The following is a 26,529-nucleotide window of genomic DNA, read 5'->3' on the forward strand; positions in this document are numbered from 1 at the left end:
TATGTTGTTCTTTAGTGTCTATAATTTTCTAAATTTTTTAGTTCATTTTGAAATGTACAGTTTCATTGTTTTGTGAGCATGCCTTTTTGGTGGGTGTCCATTGCCTTTAGGGGTATTATTTGGCTTTTTATTCTTTTTTCTCATAATAGTTTGTACAGAATTTGACTGTAATTCTTTCTTTTGCTCATGTTTTAAGTGAAATAAAATTTCCTGTGCTTTTAGAAGGAACTGGTGGATCACAATTGCTTTCTTAGCTTCATGGTTCTAGAATTCTCCAGGGTTGTTTTACCAAAATGACAGAAAATGTGGCGTCATATTTTGATATCTTGCTCCTCTCCCCTCCTTTTGCCTGCATCTTTTCTTTCCTTTGCCCCATTGTCTGACTTGCTAATATTAGGCTCTATTTCCAACAGTTTCTATTCAGTGTGAGTCATGGAAGACAGCATCAGTTTACTTCCAAAGGTTATATGGCTATGGCTCCAGTACCATGAAACTGTGGCACATTATAGATCTTTAGCATCCAGCTATGAAGAGCATCTTGCATTACTCTCTTCTCAGTCTTGGTTGCTGTTCTCAGACTGGCTTGCATGCTCCAGTGAAATACCATTCTCAGTCAGCCTTCCTTCCACACAAATGCTGATAACTGTAAGGGTCCATGAGGGCATGGTGTGCCACACCTGTTTGTATCTGGGGGCTTACAGAGGGAAACCTAGTTGCTTACTTTTATTGTAGAGACTGACTGTGCTGTCTTTAGTTTTGCTATCCAAGTTGCTCTGTGTTTATGGTAGAATTCTACTGGACTCAAAAACTGTTTCATGCCACTTTCCCAGAATCCTCTTTAATTCACTTTTTGGTAATTTACACGTTTTTGGCTTTCCATGCAATGCTAAGCTTATGAAACACATATTATTTCTATCTGCCTATGTCCCTCCAGTTTAATATTTAACACTTTGAATTCTACTTAGATACCAATCATACTGACCTCTCTCTATTCCTTAGAACCACTAAAATTTATGTGCTCCAAATTTTTATCTTTCCCTTTTCTTAAAACCTCAAAATTAACTAATTTATGAAATTTCAGAGTGTTAGTAAAATGAAAACTGACAAGAACCCATCCAAAAAGAAAAAGATTTATAATTATTCAATAGTGAGAAAATTTATTCAGCAAATAACTACCTTATGTCAACAAGAGAGCATTCCAAAGATAATCTTCCCATTGTCCTTAGGTTTTCTTGAAGTTCTCGTAAACAGGTAATATTCACGACTAGTTCAATACCCACATCATACAGCAAGACCTATGAAAGCAATAACTTTGAGTCTGTGGAAAGACAGTATTTCAAAATATATTTTGCAAACTGAATAGCATAATAAAATTAGCTTAAAAAAATTTCAGGATAAAAATACTGAATGCATTCACCTTTACAATGATTATTTTTAACTCCTCATTTACCTCTACCAATGTGTCTGTAACCATTCTGATGATCTGGCCTCTTCGCCACTGATTTTTATCTGGGATCTTAACAGCACAGTGCATATCATTTTCCCATTTAACTGGTTCCCACTTTGAGTTTTCATAAGCAGCTGCCATCTTTTCTTCTAAACTATATAAAGAAAAAAATTTAACTTTCAAATCTTTTCTTACAACATATAATTCTCCGACCACATGTCTTCTACTGTCCCTCCTTACCCATTCCCCTCCAGCCAAAGTGGATACCTTGTTCTTCCTTGAATACCCAAGTATATTTCCACTGCAGGATCTTTGATCTAGCTCTTCCCTCTGTGTGAGATTATCTTCCTCCAGATAGCCTCATGGCTTACTCCCTTTCTTCAGGATCCATTACAAATGTCACTGTCTTCTTGAGGTCTTCCCTGATTATCCAAAATTGCCCTCCTCCCCAACTGCTTTTTCTCTATTTTTTTTTTATCATCTGCTACAGTAAATATTTTATTTGTCCATTGTCTCTCCCTCTATTAGAATTTAAGCCTCATGACAGTCAAGACTTGTAAATGTTTTTACCACTATATCCTCAACACCTACCAAGAGTACTGGTTGTGCCCAATAAGTATTCGTGGAATGACTAATTCTAATAATACAGTGAAAATAACTAGTAAAGACACTATTTGTGTACTTTTAACTATTTTTAAATAACTGTTTAGCTGAAATAATTTTGCTTTTAAAATTCTACATTTATGATTTCTAGATCTTTATAGGAAAAAATATAGAAAAAAGCCCATAGGTAATATATGTTTTCCTTATATGTTATACCTATTAAGTAAGTTTTCTGTTAATAACCACTGAACATAAATCTTCTCAGGAGATATCACATTACAGATATGTACAGGCAGTTCCTTATTATAAAGTGACTGGAGATTCTCATTAGGTAGAGATTTTACAGACACAGGATTTAAGCTGTTTACTTCATTTGAAATAATTTCTTCTGGAGAAGGATCCCATACTTCAGTATGCTTTTTGCAATTATCCTTGAGGGTATATCTGGAAAATAACAAAACCCATTAGCAAAAAGAGCAGTTTGTAAAATACTTATGTTTGTATTTGCTTAGATCTAGAGATGAACAAATTTTAGCTATGATTCACTGCTTCCCAGTTTTGGTATTAATAGCAGTTTTAGTTTCTTTTTCAAAAAAGGGTTAAATACTACCAAAGTAAGCACAAAAAAACCCCCTAAAAGCCAAACTTTCTATTTTAAAAACAGTTTAAAATACCAAGTTTGCTTATAATTTCACCATTTCGCATTGATATTTTGTACTCACAATAGAAGAATTATTCATAATTTGTTTGATAACCTGACTAAAAAGTATCAATCCATTTGCCAATGAGAGTTCAAGTGGTAACCAATTACTATTAAAATGTATTAAGGAGAGAAATTATTGAATGAAGTGTTTAGAATATTTAATAAATCAGATTAGTTCAGACTAAAACCACAGATAATTAGATGTCCTTTATTTCTATAAAGAAAAAAATTTCTTTCACAATAAGCTTGAGATTTAGCTAACCAAGGTGACTTAAACATTTTTGTTGCTAAATCTAATGGACAAATTTCAGTCCTTATTTGACTTGAATTCTCAGCACTAGCTACTTTTTCCTTCTTGAAATGTTCTTTCTTTGGTTCCTGGTTTTTCTTCAGTCTCAGGTTCCTGATCTACATTTTTGGACATTCTTTTTCATAGGTGATAATCCTCATAATTGCATTTTCATCAAGTGAGACTGAGATGAGTGATGAAAGTGATAATCTCATTTATTCTAATGGACTTGTTTATATTTATATGCTGCTAACTCCCAGGTGAAATACCTAACCAGGTCTCTCTTCAGAGATCCATGGATTCATCGCCATTCAACTAATATTTACTGGATACATACTGTGAACCAAGCATAATGCTAGATGCAGAGATATGGCAGTGGACAAAGTAGGCAGGGTTCCTGTTCTCATGGTGCTTAAAGTATAGTGACCCTGAGACACATAGTTACATACATGAGAATAAATTATATGAACAAGAGTTACAAAGAAAAGATCTGGCATAGGCCAATGAAATTTAATCTAGTCTGGGAGAACGTCTGCCTGATTAAGTAACATTTCAACAGAGATTTTAAAAGAGTAAGTAAGGAGTTAGCTAGACATTCAAGAAACTGAAAGAAAACATAGGGTTGGATATAGCAAGGCAATAGAAGATGGCCTGAACTCTGAGGTAGGGAGGAGCCAGATTATTTTGGCGATATTATTTTATAAAGGGTGGTGGGTACTGTGTATGATACAGTTGAATCCAGTAGAGAGACTGGTTTGTGGGATTTTTTTTTTTTCATTTCCTCAGGTGATCAGAGCAGGCACTGATCAAGGGAAGCTCGTGGTTTATTTTGAGGACAGGCAATAGATAACAATGAAAACAATGAAAGGTCTAGCTGCAGTGGTCAGAAAATAGGGATCTGGGTTTTGGAGGGCAAGGAGATTGGTTGCGGCTGCCAGAATACCAGAAGTGGTTTTAGTAAAACTTGAGTTTAAGCTTCAGGATCCCTCACTTACACAGGAAACTTGGGAGGGGCAAATCAACATTTTTTTTTGGTAAAATTTTCAAAAGTAAACATTTTTAACTGCAATTAGTAAAGGTCATAGACTTTACCCCCATTCTTCTCTCACATTTCTTTTCATTTGGGTGTTGGATACAGCACTTTGAGTTGACTACAGGGAAGCTGAGTTGGAGAAACATTCGGCTTGTATTTAGTGGAATATAGTTTTGTGATCGATAGCCACTTTTCTGTAGAGTTAAGCTATTGCTAGCCATCTTTGTGTAGGAAAGGATTCCAGAAATACTCCCAGCACCTTAGTGTCACAACATGAAAATACAGGGTCCAACATAAATGTTATAATAAACCACTACAATGAGGGTGCTGATGACAAACTGTTTAATGAGTATAGTGACCACACCACCCGGTTTAAACCTGTTGTTCTGGCATATTGCTTCTCTTTCACTCTTAAACATGTCCCAGTATGGATGAGACATATGCCCACTTATTAATAAGTGAAATAAATTAACATTGCTAATCCAAACTTTAAGATTCATCATTATACAACAAAATTTGAAATGCCTTAAATTATTACATATGTAAACACAAAAAAGAAACAGGATAGGTTTTCCTAAAAGTAACTACAATTTTTAGAAATTTATAGAACATTAGCCATGATTGAGCTATGGATCAGAAAAAACACTTTTTAAAATTACCAATAAATAAATTTCAATCACCTATACTAGAGAAAAGACTTTTCTCTCTATAGGGAATATCACAAAATCTGGCATTTCAAGTGGTGGTTCGTATACAGATAAAAAATGTAATAAGAAAGCATTTTGTGATGAGTCTGAATTTTGTAATGTTTGTAGTATTTGTCAACTTTGAAAATCTGTTATTGGGATTTATCAGTCTACGGAAACATTACTTTTGCTTATTTAATTCTATAGTTAAAACTCTAAATTCCTTTTCTTAAAGGCGGCCCTTCAGGCTCACCCATGAAACCTCGATTTGCCCTTGTTGAGCAAAAGTACGAGCATTCAGAAATTAGAATAAACATGTCTGGCCTTTTCTTACCACTGCGCCGCCTCATCCATTTCCTTAGCTATTGCTGTACCTGCTTCCCACTCTTTATCATGTGCTTCTGTTGCTATGCAAATAAACCACTACAGTGTGTGACTGACAGTCCTCTGGCCACTGCACAGTTGTTGGCCATGTGAAGATATATCCCTCCGCATTAACATGCCAAAGGCACCTCAAACACATGTCCAAAGTTGATATCACACCTGTTTTCCCCAAAACCTGCTCCCCACTCTTCTGTTCCTTGTTCTCAAGGAATAGTATCACCCGATATTAGGTGGTTATGGTCATTGGTCCTGAAAGTCAATCCTGACCCCTCCTCTTCCTTACCTACAATGAGTAGCAAAGTCTTGCAATATTCACCTCCATCATGTTTCATAGTCTACCCATTTTTCTATCACCAAGTAACTGTAACTTCAATAGCCTACAGTACCCATGTCTAGCCTAACACTTTTTTTAAGACTTGCAGTCAGAGAGCTTTCCAAAACCCAAGTCTACTCTCAGTCCTCTGTTTAAAATCATTCAATAGCCCCTCACCCTCCTTCCTGAAGTGATACAGTTCAAACACACAGAAGTGTTTGAAAAGTACTTTTACTTCTCAGTGATCAAGGTTCTGTAATTATCTGGTCTCTGTATTTCTCTCCAGCTTGATCTCTTACCTTACCTGCCACTACTACCTTTTTTCCTGTCTACCAGCTGTGTGAGTGCACTAACAATACCTAAACATATCATATTTTTCCTGTGTATAGGCTTTTACTCCCAGTTGTACTACAGAATTCAGTTTAAGTGAAATCTCCAGTGGTAAACCCTCCAGAAATCCCATAATACTGTGACTACCCTTAGCAGAGTCCTTATCACACTGAAAGGTAAGCTGGACCATCTCTCCTTCCTACTACATACTCTAAGCTCCTTGAAGGCACAAACCATCCTTATTCATCACTGGGTATAGCGTTTGGTACAATGTAACAAGTAGGCATATAAATATCTCTTGCTTATATAACCAAACAATAGAAAGGGAAAACTGGCTAATGGACTTCTAAAAACTTTATTATAGAGGTAGATTTTCCATAAAAAAAAGTTCGCCCATGTCAAGTGTATGGTTCAATGATTTTTAGTTAACTTTACCAAATGGTGTAACCATCATAAGTCAGTTTTACAACATTCTCACCTCTCCCCAGAAAGATCCCCTATGTCCATTTACCATGACTCTTCCTCATCCCTAGCCCCAGGCACCCCTAATAAACTTTTTGTATCTATAAACTTGCCTTTTCTGGGCATACCATATATATGGAATCATACAATATACAGTCTCTTGTCTCTGACCTCTTCTTACTTAGCTTAAAATTTGAGGTTTATCCATGATGTAGATGTGTCAGTATTTTGTTCCTTTTTATGGCTAAATAGTATTCAATTATATGAATATATAGTATTCTCTCTATTCACCACTCACTGGATATTTACATAGTTTCCAGTTTTTGGCTATTCTGAATAATGTTATGAATATTTGCTCGTAAGTCTGTGTATGAACATGTGTTGTCATTTCTCCTGATAGATACCTAGGAGTGGAATTGGTGGGTTGTGTGGTAATTTTATGTGTAACTTTTTGAGAAACTTGCAAACCATTTTCCAAAGAGGCCATATCATTTACATCCCTGACAGTAATAAGGGTTACTCCACATCCTCACCAACATCCGTAATTGTTTTATGTGTAATAGCTATTCTAGTGGGTGAGAAATGGTATCTCATTGTGGTTTTAATTTGCATTTCCCTAATGGTTAATAATGTTAAACATCTTTTCATGTACTATTAGCCAATTATATACCTTCTTTGGTAAATGTTTGCTTATATCTTGTGCTCATTTTTTGGGGGGTTGAATGATTTGTTTTCTTAAGTTGTAGAAGTTCTATGAATTCCAGATACAAATCCTTTATGGGGTACGTCTGGCAAATATTTTCTCCCACTCTGTTATTTGTTTTTCCTTTACTTAATAGTATCTTTCAAAATACACTGGTTTTGAATTTTGATGAGGATCAACTTACTAATTTTCTTTTATGAACTGTGCTTCTGGTGTCATATCTAAGAAATCTTTGCCCAATCTACAGTCCTAAAGATTTCCTCCTGTTTCTCCTAGAAATTTTGTTTTAGCTCTTAAAAGTATAATCCCTTTTGAGTGCGCTTTGTGTATGGTGTGAGATAAGGGCTATGTTCATCTTTTTTTGCTGGTGGATATCCAATTGCCACAGCACCACTTGTTGAACAGACTACCTTTGTTCCAATGAACTGCCTTTGTTTAAAAAGTCAATTAATTATAAATATAAGGATTTACTTCTGAACTGTCAATTCTATTTATTCATCTATATGTCTATCTTTATGTTAGTACCACACTGTCTTGGTAGTTGTAGCTTTATATTAAATTCTGAAATTGGGAAGTGGAAGTCCTCCAACTTTGTCTTTGTTTGCAAAATTGTTCTGGCTTGAGTTGAATCTATAGCTAATGGACTTAAAAATATTTTTAAAAATGTGATGAGATTCACATAAAAGTATTTTAAAGTGAACAATCCAGAGCATTTAGTACATTCACAGTGTTGCACAACCATTACACCTCTATCTAGTTCCAAAACATTTCTATCACTCCAAAATAAAATCTCCCTAAAGCAATTGCTACCCATAATCCTCTCCCCTCAACCCTTACTAACCACCAGTCTATATTCTCTGTGGATTTAACTATTTTGGATATTTCATATAAATGGAATCATACAATATGTCACCTTTTGTGTTTGGCTTATTTCACTTACCATAAAGTTTTCAAGGTTCATTAATATTATATCAAAATTTAATTCCTTTATATTTTTTATTTATTTTGGGGGAGGCAAAGGGAGGAGGAGAGAAAAAGTCTTAAGCAGGCTCCACACCCCGCATGGAAACCAACTCGGGGCTCAATCTCACAACGCTGAGATCGTGACTTGATTCAAAATTCAAGAGTTAGACCTGAGCTACCCAGGCACCCCAAAATTTAATTCCTTTTTAAAGGTTGAATAATACTCCATTGTATGTCTATCTACCACAATTTGTTTAACCAACTGTTGATAGACAAACAGGGTGGTTCCACCTATGAATATATATGTACATGTACTTGAGTACCTGTTTTCAATTCTTTTGGGTATATACCCAGCAATGGAATTTCTGGGCCATGTGGTAATTCTGTTTAAGTTTTTAAGGAATCTTCAAGCTGTTTTCCATAGTGACTTCACCATTTGTATTCCTCCCCACAATGTACAAGGGTCAAATTTCTCTACATTCTCATCAACACATGTTATTTTCTTTTTTTTTTTTTTTATTACAGCCATCTTGGTGTGTGTGAAGTGGTACATTAATAGACTTTTAAAAAATAAATGTTATTAGTTTTTAAGAAGGTAATAAATGTACATGGTTAAAAATTTAAAATTTTGAATTTTATGACTCTTTCCAGAGAAATAGTACATATACATGTATTTAATACTTTTTGGTTAAAAAAACTAAACATCCATCTTTGATTATATGCCCAAATCTGATGCCTTATAAAATTAATGTTAACTGGAAAAAACTTAGTTAAAGCTATATGGCCTTGATTTTTTTTAAAAGTTTCGTTAAATGAGAGGTAAGAGAATATTTCATGATTTTAATTAAAACACAACTGTAGCAATGGAAAGCTTCTGAATTCAATGTTATTACACCTATCTTTAGTTACCCAGACTGGCTAAGAGAGTCATTCAAAAGAAATACAAATTTCTATGGCCAAGAACTGTACCTTTAACTTTTGGCTAGAATAGAAGCAACTGGATTATATGGCTTAAATATGTAAAGATATTAACATTGATGTTAATTTTTGATTAACATTGATTAACATTGATTAACATTGATGAAAAATTCAGGGCATGTTCACAGTTTAACACATGAATGTTACCTTCTACTGTATGTTGACCATACTTTACCACTAGATGGCCAATTTAAAAAAAATTCAGCTTACTGGGTATAATTGACATATAAAATTGTAAGGTATTTAAAGTGCACACTGTAGTGATTGGATATAAGTACACATCATGAAAGGCTTCCGCTCTTCTAGTTAATTAACATCGATCTTGCTTTTTTGGGGGGGGTGAAGGCAGAGTTGTATCACACATGACTTCAATATTGCCCACTAAATTTATGATTTGTAACTAGAAAATTCTCACTTAATTTTGAATTTATATATATGGAGAGATGCAAAAGGCAGGGAAATTTTATTTTAAAAGCTAGTAGAGCTCCCTGTGTATGTTATAGAAACTGCTCTTGCAGAAAGTTGAGTCACTGTCACAAAGAGCTCTTCTTTCCATAATCTGTTTTGCTTACTGTGGAATAGTTCTGTTTTAGCTTTAGTGCTCCCCTATAACAGTGGCGTATCAAAGTGAGGTGATGGGTGCTTGCTGTTTTCCTCTAATGCTCTTGATAGTTGTGATATTTTGGAATATTCATCTAATAAATGCCTTATTCCCCAAAGCTGCTTAAAACAAAGGGAAAAAATTTAAAGTTTAAAAATAGCTTTATTCCATGACTCATGAGAGAAAATGCTGAGAAGTTGAATTTCATTGAAATTACAAACATGTGCTCTGCGAAAGACACTATCAAGAGGATAAAGAGAGAGCCACACACTTGGAGAAAATGTTTGCAAAAGACACATACCATAAAGCATTGTTTTCCAAAATATACAAAGAACACTTAAAATTCAAAAATAAGAAAGCAACTCACTTAAAAAATGGTTCCAGAACATTAAGAGGAACCTCGCCAAAAAAAGATATAAAGATAGCAAATAAGCATGTGAAAAGATGCTCCACATCATATATCATAGAAACACAAATTAAAACAAAAGAGATACTACCACTACACATATAATCAAAGCACCAAAATCTGGAACGCCGACACCACCAAGTGCTGATGAGGACGTAGGGCAACAGGAATCCCTCAGTCATTGCTTGTGTGAATGCAAAATGGTACAGCTGCTTTGGAAGACAGTTTGGTAGTTTCTTACACAACACTTCTTACCATACAGCCCAGCAATCACACTCCTTGGTATTTGCCCAAAGGAGGTAAAAACTTATGTCTACACAAAAACCTGCATGTGGATGTTTATAGCAGCTTTATTCGTAATTACCAAAACCTGATAGCAACCAAGATGTCCTTTAGTAGGTGAATGGATAGACAAACTGTGGTACATCCAGGCAATGAACTATTATTCAGTGCTAGAAAGAAATGAGTTATCAAGCCATGAAAAGGGGAAGCTTAAACACATATTATTAAGTGAAATAAGCCAATATGAAAAGGCTATATACTGTATGACTCCAATTATATGATATTCTGGAAAAGGCAAAACTATGGAGACACTAAAAAATATCAGTGGTTCCCAGAGATTCGAGGGAGGGAAGGATGAATAGAACACAAGGGATTTTGAGGACAGTGAAAATACTCTGATATTATAATGGTGGATTCATGTCCTCATTCATTTAGTCAAAACCCACAGAATGTACACTAATGTAAATTACGGACTTCGGATGATTATGATATGTCAATGTAGTTTCATGGATGTTAACAAATGTACCATTTTGGTGGTTGACAGTGCGGGAGGCTGTGCCTGTTGGGAGAGCCAGGAATACGTGGGAAATCCCTGTGCTTTCTGCTCAGTGTTGAGAACCCAAAACTGCTCTAAAATATAAAGTCTATTTAACAAAATAAAAAAGATGACAGACCTAAATATGAAACCTAAAACTATAAAACTTAGGAAGAATACATAGGGGAAAATCTTTATGACCTTGAGTTAGGTAAAGAGTTATTAATTACAGCACAAAGTGCCTCAATTATGAAAGAAAAAACTGTCCAAGTAGACTTCAAAACCAGGAACTGCTCTTTGAAAGACACTGTTAAGAAGGCAGAGATTGGGAAAAAAAATATTTGCAATATTTGCAAAGCACATTATCTGATGAAGAACTTGTAGCTGGAATATATTAAAGAACTTTCACATTTCAAGAACAATAAGCAACACAATTTTACAGAAGATTTTACATTTGAAAAGAAACTTCACCGAAGAATAGACACAGATGGCAAATAAGCATATGAAAAGATCTTTAATGTCATTAAATTAAAATTAAAACTACTACGAGAAAACACTGTATTTCTATTAGAAGGGCTGATGTAAACACACAATGATAGAATCAAGTGCTGGCAAAGATATAGAACAATACAACTCTCACAAATTGCTGGTGGAAATGCAGGATGGTAGAGCCAATTTAGAAAATGTGTGGCAGTTTCTTATAAAGTTAAAAAAACACACCTTTTTTTTAAAAAAACCTTTTTCTTTTAGATCTACATACCAAAATATTAAATGGATGAAGTTATATGGTGTCTGAGATTTACACCAAAATTATCAAAGCAATAATGTGGGTGGGGCATTAGATTAAATAAAGAAAAAAACCCACTTACCTTATAAGCAGCAATCTTACTCCTAGGTATTTACTCAAGAGAAAATACATACATATGTCTACATACAAAGACCTGTATGCAAATGTTTACAACACCTTTATTCATAAAATCTCTCAAACTGGAAATAGCTCAAATGTTCATCAATTAGGGAATGTATAACATTATGGTATATCCAGATGACAGGAGAGTAGAGAGCAATAAAGACTACTGATCCACGTAACTACATTCATGAATCTCAAAAGCATTAAGCTAAATGAAAGATGCCAGACACAAAAGGCAAAATACACTATGACTCCACTTATAAGAAGTTGTGGAAAAGTATAGAAACAGAAATTAGATCAGTAATTGTCAAGTTTTGGGTGTGGAGGACGAGAAAGAACTACAGAGGTGCACAAGGAACTTTTTGTGGTGATAGAAATACTCTGTATTTTGACTGTGATAATGGTTATATATGACTGTATACGTAAAAGGATGAAATTTTATTGTATGTTTTACCTCAATAACCCTGACTTTTAAAAAAAGAGAAATTATATATATATCTGTATATCTGCATATATATATATATATTTTTTTTTTTTTTTTTTTTTTTTTTGAGAGGGAGAGAGAAAGGGCAGGGTGGGGCAGAGGGAGAGAGAGAATCCTAAGCAGGCTGCATGCCCAGCACAGAGCCCAAGTGGGGCTCCATCTCACAACCCTGAGATCATGACCTGAGCTGAAATCAAGTCCGACACTTAACCAACTGAGCCACCCAGGTGCCCCTCAGTCCAATATATTTAAATGTTTCCTCTCATCTCTTTCTCTTCCCTTACTTAGGGCTTACAGTGGAAAAAGGACAGGCCCTCTCTAGCTTCCAAGTCCTCCAGTGTTAGGGCAGGGAGGGGAGGCAAGACTACATGCTAAGCACATGACTACAGATTTCTGCTTCTCTGGCTTACTCTGACAGACATTATGTGTGGGTGTTATCAAATATTTGCTTTCTTGAGAACGGTATGTGGGAATTCTTCAGAAGACCCTTCAGGGCCACCCTACTGCCTAAGTCTGTATTGTGAAAGAATTGTTTTGTCTTGACTCCCAACCCTCTCACCCCTCCTCACCACCCCCTGCCCTTTTGCTTCAGGGTTGCTCAACCACTGGTCTGTCTTGGGTGCTAGGCACAATGGCTCAAATCTGGTTCTTGTTCAAAGTAACCACTTGAACCCAGAAAGAATTCACATTTCTCCAAATGGGAAATGTGGGCTAACTCTACCACTAAATACCCTATCCTGCCACTTCTCTTCCTAATTTTCTTCTCAAATAGGCAGAGAGGGCTGCCAAAGCAGATATTCCACCTAGAAATAAGATGCCATTCTCTTTTTCTTAGAAGTACCTTCAATCCCTAGAAGCCATTCTCTTGGTTTCAGGGTCCCTTAGAGATGGAGGGAAAAGCCACTCTACTCCCCATTAGACTAATGACTCCAGTTATTTTTCCGCCTATTTTTCTTGACCCAAAACAGGGTGAAAACTCCCAAAGCTATGGCCTAAGCACATATCCTAAAGGGAATGATATGCCAGTTATCCTTCTTGTGAATAAAGTGTTATGTACAAACTAACAAACATTTATAGGTCTACTTACCCTACTTCATAAGATGCTAGGCCCTCTTTGACTAGCTGGTCATTTATACTAGTAGGAGTCATTCCAGGAGCACCAATAGAATCGAAAAGCTCAACTAAGAGCACATTATCTTCCAGAATTTCTGTAAAACATTAAGATGAGTTTGGGGAAAGAAATATGTTGCAAAACACACTAAATGAAGTAATTAAAAAAAAAAGCTGTCAACAATTTCATTTTGCACGTGTGGTTTTTTGCTGAATAATATCAAAGTCTCCCTGTAGGGGTAAAAGTAGTATTTTGCAAAGATAAAACAACTGTCTATGTTATCTGTAGCATATGCAAATTAATAACATTTTCATTTTAGATTATTGTGTACTGTTCTATGACAAATCAAAAGTAGTTTAAAGCTTTTAAATTCAGAAAAATATAATTGACATATTCATTGAAGAAGTGTTCTGATGTGTTTTTTTTTTTTTTAAAGATTTTATTTATTTATTTGACAGAGAGAGACAGCGAGAGAGGGAACACAAGCAGGCAGAGTGGGAGAGGGAGAAGCAGGCTCCCTGCTGAACAGAGAGCCCGATGCAGGGCCTGATCCCAGGACCCTGGGATCATGACCTGAGCTGAAGGCAGACGCCCAACGACTGAGCCACCCAGGCGCCCCTGTTCTGATGTGTTTTTAAACGATTTTACTGAATTCATCCAAGTTCCAGAGGACAAAAGAATGAAATTTAGGCCAGTGGTTATCTGCAAAGGTTTACAGCTTTTATAAGAATGGCACAAAGTTTAACACGACAAAAACTCAATCTAGAATCCTCAACTAGAGATTGGAATCTGGATTTTTTTCCCCCCATCCCTAGGTTTTTAGGACAAACCATCTAACTTTTAACTTCTTTTAGAATACATACATATTGGTTACTTAAACAAGTAGATCTATTTAGATCTATTTCTTAAACTAAACTGGGTAAAGTTTACATCTCATATGCCTGTTTACTTACTTATGGTACATAGCACAGAGAACCTGCCTAATATGTATCTGAATAAACAACAGAGTAATTTCTTTAGGAAACACATACTTCAGTGCACTCAACTATGCACTGAATGCACACTTCAATGCAGTTTATACCTACACCTTCTACACAATAGCAGCTGGTAGCTGCAGGTCAGAATGATGATTCCAAATAAAAAGATAAAGTGTTACCAGCATCTTATATTATCTAGTCATAAAAATATTAGAAAACTTTTTTCAAGAGCCTAAAAATGATTCCTGACTACTTTTCAATGGACCAGATATATATCATCTAAAAATAAAAGACTAAGCAATGCTGAGACTCAGTTTTCATCTCCTTACTTTCCATGTCTTGTGTTCCCTTTAATTCTTTGACTTCGTATTTCCCATATATAGTTCTTTATTCCAACAGGCCCAACTTTCCATATGTTCTGTACCTTTACCAACTTCCCTACTCTGCTAATTAAAATTTAAATAACGCTTGCTTTATAAGGTAACAATGCATATTAATGGAAGGCTCCCCTTCTCATCTTTAATGTCCTACACTCTCAATCTCATCATTGTGCAGGTTAATGGGGTAAGATCTTCTAGATTTAAGGAGTGCCAGAAGGCCCTGCTCAAACAAATTATCCAGCATAATAACTATGTTATGGCTAGTGTTTGGATGATATTGGTATAACAAGTAAGTAAGTACGAAAAAGAAGGAGTCAAGAAAGAAACCAAGTCAGGTCTTGATGCTGTCCACGGGAGCTAAAACCAATAGAGGGCGGGGAGCTAAAACCAATAGAATAAAATACCAAAAGCAAAGTTGGTAAGCAGAATTATCTAGGTTAAAGTCAGCTCAAAATCAGCGGAGATTACTCAAGGACTAAGAAGCCCTTAATTTACTGCTCACATCAGAGAAGCCTGATATAAAAATGTTATTGACTGAGGATGCAATATCTATAACCACATTCCTCTTTAAAGAAATTATTTCTTCAGAACAATTTCTCATATCAACAACATGGATAAATTATCACTGATACGCCATCAGTTCCCGGTTATATAACCTTGAGGAGCTGATCACTGAAGCTGCTCATTCAGTCTTCTCACTGTAACATAAGCTAACACTCTTCTGGTGGTTGGGTTCATTTAATGGTAGTATGATAAATGTGAACAAACAGATATAGTAAAAATTACCCTGGAAATTCCCATAAATCAACCCTAAGTAAACATAATCTTGTGTGTCTTGCACTAATACTTACTAAGACCAACACAGCCAGATAAATAACAGACTCCCACCACTCCCCAACCCCTGCATCTAAACCCCTTGGGGCCAGACAGGTTTTAGAACTTCAAATTGAGAAAAGCTACATAAAACATATATTGCATATTTTATAATACCCCCAGCAGATTCTGAGGCAGCAGCCTACAAACATACATTACTATCCTGAAATGGAATATATGAATATTCACTATAAAGGAGATAAAGATTATATATATCTTCATGTCAATTCAGATCAGGTTTTGCCTCTCAACTTTTCATTTCCAGAACACAGTGGGTTACTAAATTGGAGCTAGTGGTCAGCCTGTATCTTGGACCCAAACTACTCCAAAAAAGAAATCTTTTTTTTTTTCAAAATATGGGAAGAGCCTACAGTTGAATGCACTTAAGTCAAATGAAATGAAAAAACATATGAAAACTATTTAACAGTTATGTCCCACCTCCCCTCACTTTCCTGCACATTAAACTTTAGCATTCATCATGCCAAAATCAGGATAGAGCCCTTGCAGAAATGTAACAGAAATAAGAGAAGCTAATTTCTGGCTTTAAGGCTTTCCAGAGGCCATGTCCAGGATGACTTGATTTTTTTTTTTTTTTAAAGATTTTATTTTTAAGTAATCTCTACACCGAATGTAGGGCTTGAAACTACAACCCCAAGATCAAGAGTCACACATTCCACCAACTGAGCCAGCCAGGCACCCCTGGGATAACTTGATTTTTTAATGGCAATTTTTGCCTTGTACTGATTTTATACTCGAGAGCCTGCAACTACATCCACTATACCTAATTCTCAATAAATGTGCTCTCACTACTCTTACTGATGACACATTGAATTTATTCTAAGATCTGGCAAATGTTGTATTATAATGTTATTCTTATTATATATAATCACATAGCAAGAAATAAAAATGGAAATAGCTTACTAACGACTGAACATGTCATAAATTTATCTTGAGTCTTTTCTTCAAATTTTTCCTTAGCTTTTTTGGACCACTGCATTGTCCTTATACATGGTTCAATATAGGCCAGCTTACATTTAATTGCCTGTGTCAAACAAAATTGCACCATTAAGAAAAAGTAAAATTTCTAGTTATTTTAGAATTAAAATAAAATTTTGTATGTGTCAAAAAACTCTTTTTGAATATTATTTGGAAAATAAATGTGCAAAAGGTATTTATAAAATATTTTATAAATACCAATAACTGGAATCAATAGAGCATTTGGTTGAATTATTGCACATTCAGACACTGTTATAACAAGCATCTACTGAAAGAATTACAGATACTTATGATATACTGCTAAATGAGAAAAGCAGGTTATAGGACTATTTGTCTAATCCTGTAATTGTTAAAAACAGAAGATGCATCTTAGAATTATATTTATAAAAAATATTCAGTAGTTCTAAATGATTCCTTTTTGTTTATCTATATTTTCAAGTTTTTCCTACAATATTTTACCCATTTTTAAAATGAAAAATATTGTTTAACAAATGTCTAGGTGTAATGTGAGTTAGAAAATAAGCCCCATTAACCTTCCTTGTCTTCTGGGGAATAGGATTCTAAGAGAAGGATAATTTTTTACTTATTCTTCCAGACTTCCCTCTTTCTCTTGGACATGTTATATATACTTAAACATAAATGGAATTGCAATAAAAATACTTCTATGATGAGATTTTTTTTACACAAGATAACATCATCTTCCTACCACATTATACAGGTATTTCAAAATAACATTAAGAGCTGCAGACCAGCAAATACTTAAAAAGACACAAACATACATACACATATATATTTATAATTAATGCTTATTTCCTAAGATATACATATATCTTAACAATTTATGGTTGCTATATAGGAAATTACAATAATGACAGCAACTCTTTTTTAGATTCCACGTTATCAAATTATTTACAGACAAAAATGTTTTTTAACAGGGCAATTCTATGATAAAAATGATTTCTAAAAATACTGTCATATTTGCGTAAGATTCTAACCCTATGACTCACAATAAGTAGATTACCTTCTCTGGGGGATTTAGAAACTCATCTTTTATTTTACGCATTTCTTTAAGTGTTATTTTTGCAGTATTGCCAAAGTCCACATATTTAACTTCAACTTCACGATGTCCAGGCAATCCTTCAAAAATTATGAAATTAGAAATCACAAACTTGGAAAGAAAACAGAGAATTATCTAGCAAAATTTAGATTGACCGTCAACTATGTTAGAATACTTTTATGATCAACATACAAGCTTAATACTTTTTTAATATAAAAAATATTTCTAATACGTGGGCTTACAAAAATCAACATAATGCATAGTTGTTCAGATTTGGTGAATGAGAAATTAACAATTTTAAGATATCCAAAGGACAATCAAAATCAGGATAACAACACAGCTATCAAATGTTAGCTGTTGTGGCCTAAAAGTTAGGCGTTAAGACTGACTGGGTCAGAATCCAGTGAAATTCCATGTGACTCTAAGCAAGCTAATCACTCTTTCTAAAATATTACTCTGAGCAAGTTTCTTTTTCTCTCTAAGCCTCATTATTTCATTTGTAAAACTGGCATACCTATAGAATCCAATCTCACAAGACTTTTTTTTTGAGGATTCACCTATTTAAAATAATTTGCAAAACACCAAAGTAAGCATGCATTTAATAAATATTTACTGTTAGTCAAGACAGGTGATTAAGGCAAAAGATTTAATAATCAAACTAAAGATTCATTCATATGATGATACTTAACTGAAATTAAAAAATATTATTTGGGGGAATATTGTGAAAAATAAGCAGAGACAGACCTCTATGTCAATCTAGTCCCTATATTTTACAGGATACCAATGAACCCCTTAAGAAGTTCAAACACATGGAAGTTTGAATAAAAACCTATCACACTGACCTTTTTGAAAATATTCAAAATATATGGTTGACTTTAGCCTCTCTTAGCACACCTATGTATAATTCTACTAAAATGGTTGCTATCATTTTCAAATTTAAAGAGTAGTACAGTATATATATTTCAAAAATGGAAGAAGTACAGGCATTCTCTGCTCCTTAGCAGAAGTGGAAGCAGATGGAACACACTGGTACTCAAGAGGACACTTCAAGCAACTTAGGCCATGTGATAACTGGTATCTGAAGTAATTGAGAAGACACATGTTACCATAAGTCTAAGAAGGTGAGGGAATCCCTCCACACTTCCACTGGAATTCTCATGCTAGAAGGATATTCTTAACTGTACTAATGCCATTACATTCTTATCATTCTTCAAGTCTCTGAATGGAGATATAGTTTTAGACAAAACAAACAAATGGACAGGAGATAAAATTTAAAGAACATTTTTTACCCAAATTATCAATCATGTATGAGAGTAGAGTCAGAAGACATGAAAGGTCTCAAAATTTACCTCCATTTATTCTGAGTAAACAATTAGAAGATGCTCCCCCAAAATAGGGGAGTAAACTGAAGAGGTAAACATGGGATCCATAAAACAAGGGATCCAATACAGGAAAACAAAGTATATTGCCAAGTGAAATAAATTCCCTGCATAACAAAAGTCTAATAAGCTTAGAGGACTAGCAGTCTAATTGGAAAAGATAGAAGGATGTTTTCACTGCTAGGAAAAAAAAAAAAAACAACTAACATTACCTGAAAAGTCAATCGTGTGGAAAATTGTTTTGAACAATCAGGAAAATGTAGCCATAAATTAAAGAAAAGAAAGTGAAAATCTGATGCATTAACTTGAAACAGGAAAGTATTCTTTATGACTTGGTGAAAATATTTATATTGAATATGGATTAACTAAAATTGTGATACAGCTATGGGGATGGGGGGGAGGGCATAAAAGAGCTAGAAGAAATCTAAAACTGCTATCTACCATAATAAGAATAGATGACATAACACAAATTAAAAAAATAAGAATAGATAATATCTAAGAGTAAAATATCAAAAAAGTATTACATATTTAGAAGAAATAACACAAATAAATACCAAAAGCAACAGCTGAAAGAATTTAAAGTATTTTTAAGTAATGTCTACACCCCACATTAAGCTCAAACTCACAACCCTGAGATCAAGAGTTGCATGCTCTTACAACTGAGCCAGCCAGACAACCCTAAAATATTTGCCTTTGAGGAGTGCAGTATAAGTTGGTTAGCACCATTTAACTTTTTAAATAAGGCAGACATTAAAGAACAACAACAAAAAAATAGTTAAGTCCTAGTCAAATCAAAATCTAAGGACTCAGAGATTCACCTCCCAACATTACCACTAGCTTTTTAAATTTTTTTTTTAAAGATTTTATTTATTTATTTGATAGAGAGAGTGAGAGAGCACAAGCAGGGGGAACAGTAGAGGGAGAGGGAGAAGCAGGCTCCCCGCCAAGCAGGGAGCTCGATGCGGGGCTCGATCACAGGACCCTGGGATCATGACCTGAGCCGAAGGCAGACGCTTAACCATCTGAGCCACCCAGGCATCCCCCGACTAGCTTTTTAAAGATAACTGAGCAAAGATCAAATAATATCACTTCCATGATTTAATTTGTACCAACTCAAATGGTTTCAGTTTTTAAGCATAACATTTCCCTGTAGAAGTAGTATGCAATTTCCTACCAATAACTTTTGCTCGGTACCAAACTCCATCTTCAAATTTAGCTACACAGGCTTGACCTTGAACTGGACAGAGGATTTCCAGATTTTCTCCATCTTCACTTTTATAGAATTCCTCAATTGTCTTTAGCAAAAATAAAAAATCCAGGCTCTCTATCTAAGAAATAAAGGGATTAAAACACTATAGTTTCAAAGAAACAAAATTTAAATGTGGCATGTATTATAAGCACTGCTTATAAAATTACTGGAATCAGACAAATCAATTGTTATGTAATTTATATTTGAAATATTTTATTACAGAAGCAGTATATAAAATTAGCAAATATGGACACAACAAATTTTTTTAAAAATCACATTTCTCCAGATATCTTAAGTGTATATCCTTCCAGATCCCTTTCTTTTAAATTTAAATTCTATAGCCAACATATAGTACATCATTAGTATTTGATGTAGTGTTCAATGATTCATTAGTTGCATATAACACCCAGTGCTCATTCCATCACACACCCTCCTTAATGTCCGTCACCCAGTTACCCCATCTCCCCCCCCACCTACCTTTTTACAACCCTCAGTTTGTATCCTATAGTTAAGAGTCTCTCATGGTTTGTCTCCCTCTTTGATTTCTTGCCATTCATTTTTCCCTCCCCTCCCCTATGATCCTCTGCGCTATTTCTTATATTCCACATATGAGTGAAACCATATGAGCACGGTCTTTCTCTGCTTGGCTTATTTCACTTAGCATAATACCCCCCAGTTCCATCCATGTTGATGCAAATGGTAGGTATTCATCCTTTCTGATGGCTGAGTAATATTCCATTATATATATGAATCACATCTTCGTTATCCATTCATCTGCTGAAGGATACCTCAGCTCCTTTCACAGTTTGGCTATTGTGGACATTGCTTCTATGAACATTGGGGTGCATGTGCCCCTTCTTTTCACTACATCTGTGTCTTTGGGGTAAATACCCAGTAGTGCAATTGCTGGGTCATAGTGTAGCTCTATTTTTAACTTCTTGAGGAACCTCCATACTGTTTTCCAGAGTGGCTGTACCAGCTTGCATTCCCACCAACAGTGTAAGAGGGTTCCCCTTTCTCCACATCCTTTCCAACATTTGTTGTTCCAGATCCCTTTCTGATACACACACAAACTTTCCATATTTTTTAAAACAAAAATGAGATGATCTTTTACTTGCAATTTGATTACAGTGTGATAATTTGCATTTTCCATCAATTCTCACTTTTGTTTCATTAAGTATTCCTATTAGTACTTTTAGACCACATTTAGATATCCCTAACTGGCCCAAACCGGTATCAAATTCAAGACTACACATTATATCTAGTTATCTCAATAAATCTTTTAGGATCTAGTGTAGTCTTTTTTTTTTTTTTTTTTTTTTAATGACTAGGTCTTGCTGAAGAGAGACTGTTATTTTTCTGCAGAATGCCCCATCTTCTGGATTTATATGGTTACATCCTCATGCTATTATATAGCTTGTTCCTCCATTAAATGGGGTCTGTCTCCTGAAATTTCTCCAAAGCCAGAAGTTATATCTATAGGTTTGGTGGATTCAAACCTTTTTTGGCCAGAATACATTTTAAGTGTACTTAGGTTACAATACATCAAAAAACATGATATTACTGACTCAGTATTAACATGCTAAGATTCACCTACAGATTGGGGTGATGATTCTGATCCCTCTATTGTACAGTTGTGTTTTTACCCTTGTATCCACCAAGTAATTCATTTAATAATACTTTGGCATTATATGAATGTCCAGTTTCCCATCAACCTTCCATCAGATGGTTTTAAAGTGAATTGATCATTCTTTAAATCAGTAATTTCAGTAGGGTTTGTGAAATGACTACACTGAATAAACTAGAGATTTCTCTTATTTTTTTTTTTTTTTTTTAAGATTTTATTTATTTATTTGAGACAGAGAGAATGAGAGAGAGAGAGAGAGCACATGAGAGGGGGGAGGGTCAGAGGGAGAAGCAGGCTCCCTGCCGAGCAGGGAGCCCGATGCGGGACTCGATCCCGGGACTCCAGGACCATGACCTGAGCCGAAGGCAGTCGCTTAACCAACTGAGCCACCCAGGCGCCCGAGATTTCTCTTATTAATAAATAAGACTATTTGGTTACTTAAGTTCTTAAAGTTCCTATAGTATCTAAAACATTGTTCCTCCACCAAAAAAAAAAAAAAAAAGACAGAAAAAAATCCCAAAACACCAAGAATGTCTGATTATCTCTCTAAATGCCAATTCTTAAGGTTAAAAAATATTTTAAAATCTATTTCAAATGGCAAAAAATGAAGTTTTTCTTTTTTAAGTATTATAATGCAAGCGGAAATTTTGTGAATCTGTCTTTTCTTGTTATTTCATTTAAATTACTTTAAAAACTTCAAATTTTTAAAATTTTTATTTCTAAGTAGGTTTTATTCATATTCTTCCAACCAAAGTGAAGTGAAAAATTCAACAGAGGAATGACATCAGCAAAATAGCATACTAGGAAGCTCCAAGCTCTTGTTCCCCTACAGAAACACTGGGGAAAAAAAAAGAGAGAGAGAAGCCATATGAACTTTGTCAGAACTATGGAAAAGTCAAAGGTTTATAGCAACCAAGCAAACACCCAATCAAGCTCCTGGCATTCAGATAAATCTCTGTCAAAACATTTGCTGAACACAAGCTAAAGGAACAGAGACTTAGGTGATCACATGCAAGGAACAGTGTTTGCAAAAATAGTTTGAAAAAGTCTCAAAACTAACCAACCACTGCAGTCTTCAACTATAAGAAAATCCAGCAAATCCCAGGGAGGTGGGGACCTTATTTTCAGAGTTACCACATTATAATAGTCAAATGACCAGTTTTCAACAAAAAATCAGAAGAAATACAAAGAAAAAGGAAAACATGGCGCATTCATGGGAACAAAACAGAAACCACCCTTGAGGAAGCCCAGATAAAGGACATACTAGACAAAGACTTCAGAGCAACTGCCTTAAATATGTTCAAAGAATAAAGGAACATATGGATAAAGAACTAGAGGAAACCAGGAAAACAATAAAGGACCAAAATGAAAATACCATCAAAGAGACAGAAATTATAAAAAGGAATCAAACAAATTCTGGAGCTGAAAAGTAAAATAACTGAAGTGAAAAATACACCAGAGGGATTCAACAGCATATCTGAAACAAGCATAAGAAAGGATCAGTGAACTTGAAGATAGGACAACTGAAATCATTAAGTGGGGAAAAGAAAGAGTGAAGGGAAGAGAGGCTAAGGGACTTGAACAGAGACCAAGGGCACCATTCGACATACTAATATACACATTATGGGAGTTCCAGAAGGAGAGAGAAAGGAGCTGAAAGATTATTTGAAGACATAATGGCTGAAAACGGCCCAAATTTGATGACAGACATGAATCTACAAATCCAAGAAGGTCAATGTTATGAGTTGACTTGTACCTCCAGGATATGTTGGAGTCATTAACCTGAGAATGTGACCTTATTTGGAGAGTCTTTTTTTTTTTTTTAAAGACTATTTACTTGACAGAGAGAGACAGTGAGAGCAGGAACACAAGTAGGGGAGTGGGAGAGGGAGAAGCAGGCTTCCCGCTGAGCAGGGAGCCCAATGTGGGGCTTGATCCCAGGACCCTGGGATCATAACCTGAGCCGAAGGCAGATGCTTAATGACTGAGCCACCCAGGCGCTCCCTGGAGACAGAGTCTTAACAGATAATCAAGTTAAAATGAGGTCATTAGGGTAGGCCTTAATCAAATATGATTGGTGTTATTAAAAGAGGAAGATTTAGTACAGAGACAAACACAGGAGAATGCATGTGAAGATGAAGGCAGAGATGAGGGTGATGCAGCAGAAGTCAAAGACCACTAAAAATTTCCAGCTAACCACCAGAAAGAAGGAGAAAGTAATGGAAGAGATTATTACTCACAGTCCTAAGAAGGAAAATACCCTACTGATACCTTGATTTCACACTTCTAAATTCCAGAACTATGGGACAATAAATTTATGTTCTTTAAGCCACTTAATTTGTGTAACTTTGTTATTGCAGTCCTAGGAAATGAATACACATTTTGGTTTTGAGAAGTAGGTGTTGCTGTAACAAATACCTAAAATGTGTGTGTGACTTCAGAATTAGGTAATGGGCAGAGGAGAAGTTTTGAGGTGCTTGAATGGAAAAAGTCCAGATTGCCTGGAAAAAAATTTTGGTAGAAATATGAATGTTAAAGGTGTTTCTGGTGACATCTCAGACAGAAATGAGGAACATGTTATTGGAAACTGGAAGAAAGGAGATCCTTGATATAAAGTGGTAGAGAACTTGGCTGAATTTTGTTCTGTTGGACAGAAAGTAGAACGTTAATGTTTAGCTGAGGAGATCTCTAAGTAAAATGTTGAATGTGCAGCTTGGTTTCTCCTTGTTGTTTATAATAAAACACGAGAAGACAGAGATAAAGAAAGAATTGCCAAACATAAAGGAACCAGAACTTGAAGGATTTATGAAATTCTCAGTTTATCCATATTGTAAACAATGAGAATGTATACTTAGGACACCAAGGGTGTGGTTGGACACTGCTGAAGAGATTATGGGCAAGTGACTTGTGGATCCAATCTATCATCTCAGTAGAAACACTACCAGCTTGAACTTAAGGGGACAGAGATGGGAAGAAGGAAGGCTGTTGGACTTGTGGGATTTTATATGGAGGAAGTGAGCTGACAGGGCTATCAGCCCTGAACATGTGTTATCTTTCAAGAAAAAGGAATAATGACCCTGGAGGTGGTTCAGAGGCTGGTGTGTCTGCCACTGCCACCAGGAGTCCAGAGAGCACAGGCCTGAGAGGCAGGAGGACTGCCTTATCCTCTGTTCCAGGAGGTGCAGCCTTCTGGGTTCCAGAGCATGAGGACAACCCCTCAATTCCAACAGGTGAGGCTGCTTTCAGGGCTAAGGGGGCAAAGCCACCACCCAGTAGGACTGGAGGGTGGAGCATCCAGCCAATGAAGATGATTCTCAAGTCATAAGAATCTAATAGAATTTGTCCTGCTAGGTTTTAGGTTTGTCTGGTCTCACATATTCAGAGATAGAGAAGAATTTTGCTCCAGCTTGAGTGATACCCTAGTCTTAACCTGTACTTGAATTAGACTATGAGATTTGAGACTTTTGGTTGATGCTATTTAAATATAAGACTTTGGACTGAGAATTGATGCTGTAATGATTGGAATGGGGTGAATGTATTTTGCCTGTGGGAAGTACATGCATTTCTGATAGAGCAGAGAGCAGACTGCTTTGCAAACTGTGTCCTCCCCAAAACATATGTTGGAGTTCTAACCCCAAAGTACCTCAGAATGCAACCTTATTTGAAAATTGGGTTTTACAGAGGTTATCAAGGTAAAATAAAGTCTTAGGCACTAAGACTTTATTCAGTATGACTGGTGTCCTTACTAAAAAAACTGAGACAGACAAGTACAGAGAAAATGCCATGTGAAGAAAGACGAGGAGACTGGGGTGATGAAACAGAAGTCAATGAGTGGTAAAGATCGCCAGCATACCACCAAAATCTAGAGGAGAGACATGGAATAGATTTTACCTCTAAGATCTCAGAAGGAATGAACCCTGCCAACACCTTGATTTTAGACTTCTAGACTCCATCACTGTGAGACCATAAAGTTTTGTTGTTCAAGCCATCCAACTTAAGGTACTTTGTTACAACGGCCCTATGAAACTAATACACTCAACAAAACCCTAAGTAGGATAAACCCAAAGGGACTCACTCAAATGCATTATAATCAAACAATAACCAAAGACGAAGACAGAATCTTGAAAGCAGCAAGAGAGAAGTAACTTGTCATGTACAAGGTATCATCAACAAGATTACTTGCTGATTTCTCCTAAGAAAGCTTTGAGGACAGAAGACAACAAGGAGATACATTTTTTTTTAAGTTTATTTTATTTATTTGACACAGAGAGACACAGCGAGAGAGGGAACACAAGCAGGGGGAGTGGGAGAAGAAGCAGGCTTCCCATGGAGCAGGGAGCCTGATGCAGGGCTCGATCCCAAGACCCTGGGATCATGACCTGAGCTGCTTAAGGCAGCTGCTTAACTGAATGAGACACCCAGGTGCCCCAACAAGGAGATACATTTAAAGTGCTGAAACACAACAACAAAAAACCCTATCAACCGAGAATTACAGATCCAGCAAAACTATCCTTCAAAGATGAGGGAGAAATTAAGCCATTCAGAGAGAAACAAGAGGTGAGGGAGTTCACTGCCACTAAAGGGAGTCCTTCAGGTAGAAATAAAAGGATGCTAGAGGGTAACTCAGAGTCACATGAAGATATGAAGATCTGTGGTTCAGATAAGTACAAGGACAAATATGAAAGCCAGTATTATTTTAATTTTGGTTTGTAACTTCACTTTTATTTCTATTTATTTCTATAAGATAATATCTATTTCTTTAGGATTT

The 26,529-nt window shown here is 35.6% G+C and overlaps 1 protein-coding gene across 2 annotated transcripts in view; it reads right to left on the reverse strand.

Annotated features, from left to right (window-relative positions):
• Positions 1–26,529, reverse strand: part of RNF17 (ring finger protein 17) — a 154,422-nt gene that overhangs the window by 68,571 nt on the left and 59,322 nt on the right. For both annotated transcript variants that reach the window (XM_045869116.2, XM_045869115.2), the window contains exons 16-22: positions 20,060–20,213; positions 17,471–17,586; positions 16,375–16,495; positions 13,200–13,320; positions 2,267–2,494; positions 1,451–1,601; positions 1,177–1,295 (exon numbers count right to left, since the gene is read on the reverse strand). In XM_045869116.2, the coding sequence (XP_045725072.1) occupies positions 1,177–1,295; positions 1,451–1,601; positions 2,267–2,494; positions 13,200–13,320; positions 16,375–16,495; positions 17,471–17,586; positions 20,060–20,213 (1,010 nt within the window). The remainder of the gene's footprint in view (positions 1–1,176; positions 1,296–1,450; positions 1,602–2,266; positions 2,495–13,199; positions 13,321–16,374; positions 16,496–17,470; positions 17,587–20,059; positions 20,214–26,529) is intronic.

Source organism: Mirounga angustirostris, unplaced genomic scaffold (assembly GCF_029215605.1).
Source record: "Mirounga angustirostris isolate CCGP_5_RB_7025 unplaced genomic scaffold, mMirAng1.0.hap1 SCAF_3, whole genome shotgun sequence".
Classification (NCBI taxonomy): Eukaryota; Metazoa; Chordata; class Mammalia; order Carnivora; family Phocidae; genus Mirounga; species Mirounga angustirostris.